Source organism: Oryctolagus cuniculus, chromosome 11 (genome assembly GCF_051225735.1).
Source record: "Oryctolagus cuniculus isolate XC-2025 breed Fujian yellow rabbit chromosome 11, ASM5122573v1, whole genome shotgun sequence".
NCBI classification, from domain to species: domain Eukaryota; kingdom Metazoa; phylum Chordata; class Mammalia; order Lagomorpha; family Leporidae; genus Oryctolagus; species Oryctolagus cuniculus.
This window is the reverse complement of record NC_142877.1, coordinates 50,092,273-50,099,946: the sequence shown is the minus strand read 5'-3', so window position 1 is coordinate 50,099,946 and position 7,674 is coordinate 50,092,273. Positions and strand designations below refer to the sequence as shown.

The following is a 7,674-nucleotide window of genomic DNA, read 5'->3' as shown; positions in this document are numbered from 1 at the left end:
GAGAGAAAAATCAACACAGAAATAAACCACTTTTATTAATTATTAAAATCTGTACATATGTAAATAACAAAGAATGAGCTACATGCTAAGTAATTCACTTAATAGTTTGAGTAATTAAGCATAGAAATAAATCAACAACATTATAATTCAAAAACAAAAGGTAAATTTCCTTTTTAGAAACCAGATATAAGTGTTTAAACAGAAAGATACACTAGGTACAAAATTTGTCACTACATCCTTCACAACAGGAATCCAGAGGATCAAATTTTTCTGGACCCTGTAATGACAATAGACACCATCATATTAAGTATAATCACAACAAGTGATACGGACCTACCTGTACAATTCATTAAGATCATTTAAGTTTACTCATAATTTAAATAAGAAATCCAGAAGGATTATTTTTGTAGATTCCTGGGAGTGCTAATGATGAAAAATGATTGAAGATAAAATCCTGAATTCAGATAAATAATCCTAACAATACTAGTTTCATGTTTTAGCAAAACCATAATTGTAAACTTGTATATAGGTACTATTCTTGGCAAGAAAGTGTAACATTTCATAAGTTTGCAAAAAATATGAAATTAGGTTTAAAAAATTAAAATTACCATATTTCACAAATTATCATTAGCCTATAGTATATTGGGGAAGAGGAGTGCATTCTAAGTGAAAAGAAAAAGATTTCTCATGAAATATGATTGTATGTGTATACTGTTGATAATTGCACTTTTTGGGGGGATATGTTATATAACCTAACAAATTATAGTGCAGAAAATTAAAATGCTCCGATGCTATTAGATTCATTAGGATGCCTAACAGATTTGGAAGGAAAATGTGAAGCCTCCCAAACTACAAAAATAAACCAAGAAAATGGTCCAGGGAAGAAAACAAGCTAAGAAAAAAGTTCTCCATTCATAGAAAATTCATCACAAAAATGACAAATCTATTTGGGTTACTCAGACTGGAGGGGACAAAGGGAATTAAAAATATCTACAAATATTCCAAGGCTATATCTCACACATATGAGAATCTTTATATTATTTTTCACACAAGAAATAAACTACCACAATAACATTTCACATTACATAAGCTTCAGACATTGGGATTGTATTTTTAAAATATTAGTCTATAGAATGAAGATGGGGGAATCACACAAAAACTGAAAGTAACAGGAAATTATATGCATAAAATGCAAATTTGTAAATAGTAACAACTGAAAATAAAATGAATCTATTTAATGCAAGGTATGTTAAACAATAGAAAGAAAGAAAAGGCTATTGACTGTCATACTGAGTACAGTTACTGCAGTCAAACACAGTAAAATGGGAAAATCAATACACTAAAAAGAAGAATATAAATCTACATAGAAAAGGTAAGAATGAGAAGAAATAATCTAGTGGGTTTTTTTTTGGACTATACAAAAGAAACAAAAGACAATATTGTGATTATTTTTACCATGTCAGTTTACAAAATTAAACACAAGGCATAAATCCATTAATCCAGAAGTTTATTATGTCAAAAAGTGAAAGTTTAATAAAAATACTTAAATAATATCTATATGTTTAACACCAAAGAAGAAAAGGCTTATATAAGTGAGAAAATGTTCTGTGATGATGTTCTAATATAAGTGAGATGATGTTCTATGACAGCAACAGCAAAATTCCCACTGTTATATAGTGGTAAAACAGAAATAAATATTAACAGCTCAACAGGGAGACTGTCATTACAGTTAGTATTGGATACCTAGTTAATATTCCTTCATAAACAAAGGTAAATTTAAATTCCTTTCTGCAACAAGAATAACATTTGTTGAAGTCTTTAAAAAAAAAAAGATCTCAAGTTAGACACCAAAAAGAGCTTCATTAGTTTCACACTCCAAAAAAGGTTTCCTGCTTTAAGTTAGAAAATGTGAGAAAAAAAATTTCAATACATGGAGATCATTGAACCAAGGGAGGCATGCCATCTTTGGCAGTGTCAAGGGAAAGAAAATATTTAGATACAAATTGAAAATACAAGTAAAGTTCTGCATATATAAATTAGATTTTAAAATCTTGGAATTTTATAATATTTAACAGATCTTAGAATTTATGTTTTCAGATTTGTTTCATCGACTTGTTAAAATTGATGCCATATCAAGCATGCTTTGCAGAATACCAACGATTCTTTTATCAGAACTAATAAGCACCAAAGGACTGACAGTGGCATAGACATTTCCCACAAGTCTCTGGACATCAAGGACAACTGGATCATATTTCCCCAATATGGTTGAGACAGATGACATTATGATATCCAAACAGTACATGATCACAAAGAAACTCACCAGCAACAGGACAGTCTGGGTGGCCCTTTTTGCTGGGGAGGTTCTTGGGAACACCCTCCTGCTGTGAAGGTAATCAGACCTCCTCTGATGGCTAGATAAGAAAATCACCATGTAGGCACTGGAGAGCAGCATGAGTCCTACAAAGAAGACATTCTGGGATAATGCGACTGTTAAAAATAGTTCCATGATGATGGGGTTCATTGAGGAAAGCGAGCAGAACTTATTGATATTGAAGAGATTAGTCATGTTGGAATTAGCTACTGTGTAGATGATCATGTAACTATTGGAAGATAAGTTGAGAGACCAAAAACAGAAGAATGTGTCGCTAATATAATTTGTGAATTTATGTTTAAATCTTGACAAGAAGAAGGTGCTGGGGCTAATAGTGATGACCTGGATGACGCTAAGGAGGCAGGTGGTACAGATGGACAGACCCCTCATCACCCTGCTCAAATACAGCCAAGCCTTACATTTTAAGTCATTTGGAAAATTCAGTGACTTGAATATGTCTGCAGATAAAATATCCAGTGCAGTCAGTAGCATCACTATGTGGACAAAAGCTAAGTGGCAGGTGGTCACATCGGTGGGCTTGGGCCTATGATCTTGGTGGATGGTGAAGATGTGGAAGAGAAAGAGGAAGGCATTGGTGAAGATTCCAATACTGGCTTGGAAAATATACACGTTTTTTAATGATAACATAATTGGAAATTTTGTTCATCTTAATAGCATTTAGGAAACATTTGAGATACCTGAAAAACAAAACAGAACCAAAAATAGACCTCCAGTGAACATTGCTCTTTCTTTTGTCATTAAAATCATTACAAATCATCATTTTTATCTTACCCCCTTATTGTTAACAAACCTAGAATATTTTTTAGAAATTTGTACAGTATAGCTAGCCTCTGTACTACCCTACACAAAAAAATGAATATTTCATCATTTCCATTTTGTGGACCCTTTGAAGACTCTTTTATTTGTAGATTACAAAAACTTACACAAACGCTGTCCTCAGAATCAGGCATTATTGTCTGGCTGAAAAGCCCACAAGAGCATTTCAGGCATGAAAAGCCTAGACACTGTGGCAAAAAAGTCCTACATGAAGGACTTATGTGGGTGAGATCCCAGTGGAAGCAAATGGTCATCAAAGAAGGAGGTACTTTTCTCTGAAAGGAGGAGAGAACTTCCACTTTGCTTATGATCTTGTCTAAATATTGACAGAGTTTGTGGATTCAAAAAGTTTCCATAGCCTAGGCAGCTCATGTCAAGGGCATTGAGTGATCACTGACATCATACATAAGAGTGTGAATTATTAAATTATCTACAGGAGTCACTATGCACTAACTTCCCATGCAGGACCTCTACCCTCAAAGAGTTGTATTATAATCCTGTCTATGTGTTCACAAAGGATGTATCATTCTTGGGTGCTTCTTTAAAGTTAATTACGTTTCTAAAAAAAAAAAAAAAAAAAAAAACAAGTTAATTTCAAGATGCAATGACTTTTTAACACTTTTTAACAGCCCTTGTCTGGACTATTGAGAAATAATTTTTTCATGCAAATATACTCTTTACATAGTATAGAGATGGTCTTCTGAGTATAAAGTTAGTTGAAAATGGATTTTAGTGGCGAACGGGACTGGGAATGGGAAAGGGAGGAGAAAGATGGGTGAGAGTGTGGGTGGGAGGGTGGTTATGGTGGGAAGAATCACTATATTCCTAAAGTTGTATTTATGAAATGAATGAAGTTTGTATTCCTTAAATAAAAGGTCTCTCATGGGGATAATACAATACAATACAATGCAATACAATACAATACACATACAAAAAATTGAAATTATTTTTAATTTAATTTTATGTAAAATTTTGAAACACTCTATACACACACAAACACAAATACCCACACATACAGTGCAAACATAACTTATGCTCAGAAATTAAATGTCTGAGTAGAAACTCCTCTACAGCCACATGACATGCATTAGTTAACAAAGGACATATTTCATAGTTGATTGAATTGTTGTTGAAACATTTGTGTATCAGAACTGAGTAACTGATTACTCCATAAACATGTGTCTGCACCCTCAGCTCAATATGGAACCACAAGAAGCCCTAGGATTAACTGTCTCTACATTTGTAGGATAAGAATCAATTCAATTTCAATAATTTATTGTAATATGGAATGTTACATGCAATTGTTTTAGATATGTTTATACGTAATTGTGTTGTTCTACTCCATACATTGTGAATCATTCAGGAAAAGAGATAAAATAATTACATGAAAGAGAATAGGAAAAGATTTAAATATTTTCCTTTCCCAAAACAGCAGTATTTGGCTGATTCTCCCTAACTCATATCCCTCTTTCTGTAAGTGCCCATCATGTACTGAAACAATCTTGATCTTACAGATGGTCAACTGTTCTCTGTTTCCAATGAGGCTCCTGATAACATGAAGACTGAGTGAGAAAAAAATGTGATTACTGTGGATGGTCATTGATAGATGAAGTACAATATTTTACAGAATTTTTAAAAACTTTCCTATAGCCCCAACATTAAGTGATCTACATCATCCATAAGAACCCTAAAATATCACTGATTATTTATTTGAACTTTAAGTTAATATTTTTATGTGAGTAATCTGGCAGTCCAATCACGAGGATCACTGAATTTGCAATAATACGCTACTGACCTGGAGAAAATGGAATAGAGCGAAGTTTGAGCATGGTCACCTATAACTTGGTCAGAGTGAAATGGATGCAACTGAAAACCATTATATTTGGTGAAATATGCCAGTCCCAAAAAGAGAAATACCCTGTTTTCTCTGATATGTAGCAACTAATAGAGTACCTAAAACATAAACTGTAGGATTAAAATTGGCACTGTAAACTCTGATGATTGTTACAGTCCTTGTCTCGAATATTGAGGAACAGTGTTATTTTCCATACTAAGTGTTGAACTCTTTACTCAGTATAGGATGAATCTTATGAGTATAAAGTTAACTGAAATTATATTTTGTAAAAAAAAAAAACAAGAGTGGGAATAGGAGAAGGAGGAGGAAAAAGAGTGGGAATATGGGCAGGAGGGAGGGTAAGTAAGGTTAAAAACATCCCTGTGTTCCTGAATCTGTATGTAGGAAACACGTGAAATTTGAATACCTTCAATATACTTTTTTAAAAAAGAATAATTGGGTCTTTTTTGAACAAAGTAAACACTTTTAAATCTGACTATACAGCCCAGTTTTCACTGTAAAAAGTAACAACTTGCGGTTACTGGGGCTGAGAGTGAATCCCTTGAGCAATCTCAGGACACAGAAAGTGTGGACAACATTCAGGCATCTACCTTATATTCCAAAGTACTTGCGTAATCATGGATCACTGTGAAGAAAAATATCACAATTAAATGGACCAGGAATCAAAAGACTGATGAAATCTCTGGTCTTAGATGAGACATGCACATAAAACAGAGCACTGTAATGATAGAGAGAAGACATCTGCACAAATTCGAGTGCTGCTGCTTACATACAGTATGTTTTAAAAAATTATTTACTCAAAAGGCTGAAAGATTGACACACATGGAGAGAGAGAGAGAGAGAGTGAGAGAGAGAGAGAGAAAAAGAGAGCTAGAGAAAGAGAGAGTTAGAGAGAGAGTGTTTTCTTGCATCCACTGGTTTACTCCCCCCAGATGCCCACACATGCTGGGACTGGACCTGGCCAAAGATAGGACTGAGGAACTCCATTTGGATCTCTCATGTGTATGTCAGGAACCTAAGTATTTTAGCCACCATGTGCTACTTCGTAGGTGCATTAGCAGCAGGAGAAAGATGGATCAGAAGCACGCTATAACCAGGGCTTGAACCAACACTCTGATATGGTATCCAGATGTCCCAAGTGTCAGCTTAACCTACTACATAGCAATGGTTTCCTCAAGAAAAACAATTTTGATAAAATATTTTTTCATATTTATTACAATATCAATTATTAAAGTATGGTTATATTGTAAGTGGTGATTCAATGTTATTTGATAAATAATTATATAATTATATTTGTAATCTATATAGATATAAGAATATAAGTATATATGATAAAATATGCTATTTATTTTCTGTTTATGTTAAACACCAGTGTTACCTCATCATAAGTTTTACCATATGTATTGAATAGCATTGTAAGACCTTTGACATCAATGACAGCACTAAAATGATGATGAGACTTTCAGATTAACAGATGTGGGGGAGTAAATTGATAGTGTTCACTGATGGAAATGAGTCAGTTGGCAGATTCAAACACCTTTTCCACCATGATTAGCTCTACAAAAGGATTTTTTATAAAATGGACAAATTCTGGAAGAATAAATAGGGCAAGCATCCAATAGCATTGACTGATTTCAATGTGTCAGCCATTCCTTGGAAACTGAACCTAATGCAGATGTAGCTAAAAGCACAGAGTTAATGAGGGTATTAATAATCCTATACACTAAAAAAAAAAATCCTATACACTGAATTTTCAGTCCCCTCAGAAAAAGCATAGGTAACAAAAATGTCACCACAGAGGTAGGAAACAGACACTGTAGTAGTACAAGACAATAAGAAATCATATTCTAGGGCAGGTGTTGTGGCAGAGCCACTGCCTGTAGTGTCAGCATCCATATTGGTGACATTTTGAGTCTCAGCTACTCTACTTTTGTTCTCCCAGGTAATGTGCCTGGGAAAGCAGAAAATGGCCCAAGTGCTTGGGCCCCTGCTACCTATTTGGGAGACCTAGAATAAGCTTCTTGCTCCTGGCTTTGGATCAGCCCAGCTCCAGCCACTGGGGCCATTTGGGGGAGTAAGCCAGTGGATGGAAGTGCGCTCTCTCTCTCTCTCTCTCTCTCTTTCTCTCTCTCTCTCACATACACACACACACACACACACACATTTTTTCTTATAAGTAAATAAATAGCAAAAAAAAAAATCATGTGCTATGATTTTGGGTTTTGGGGACACCCAAAGGTGCTCCATGAGAGTGCATTTTTTTTAAATCAGCAGAATCAAGCACATACTAGGAAAGGATAAAACCATGTATTTAAAAGCTAGTAACTTGAGCCGGCGCCGCGGCTCACTAGGCTAATCCTCCGCCTAGCGGCGCCGGCACACCGGGTTCTAGTCCCGGTCGGGGCGCCGGATTCTGTCCCGGTTGCCCCTCTTCCAGGCCAGCCCTCTGCTGTGGCCCGGGAGTGCAGTGGAGGATGGCCCAGGTGCTTGGGCCCTGCACCCCATGGGAGACCAGGAAAAGTACCTGGCTCCTGGCTCCTGCCATCGGATCAGCGCGGTGCGCCGGCCGCAGCGCGCCGGCCGCGGCGGCCATTGGAGGGTGAACCAACGG

At 35.7% G+C, this 7,674-nt stretch overlaps 1 protein-coding gene across 1 annotated transcript; it reads right to left on the bottom strand.

The window, feature by feature from the left end:
* Window positions 1–2,104: 2,104 nt before the first annotated feature.
* ORYCUNV1R1534 (vomeronasal 1 receptor oryCunV1R1534) lies at window positions 2,105–3,019 on the bottom strand. The gene has a single exon (NM_001167223.1). It carries the CDS (start codon window positions 3,017–3,019, stop codon window positions 2,105–2,107), a length of 915 nt encoding a protein of 304 aa, NP_001160695.1.
* Between the last annotated feature and the right edge of the window lie 4,655 nt (window positions 3,020–7,674).

Coding starts and splice junctions, on each gene's coding strand:
- ORYCUNV1R1534 (NM_001167223.1), bottom strand. CDS start 3,019: ATGTTATCATTAAAAAACGTGTATATTTTCCAAGCCAGTATTGGAATC.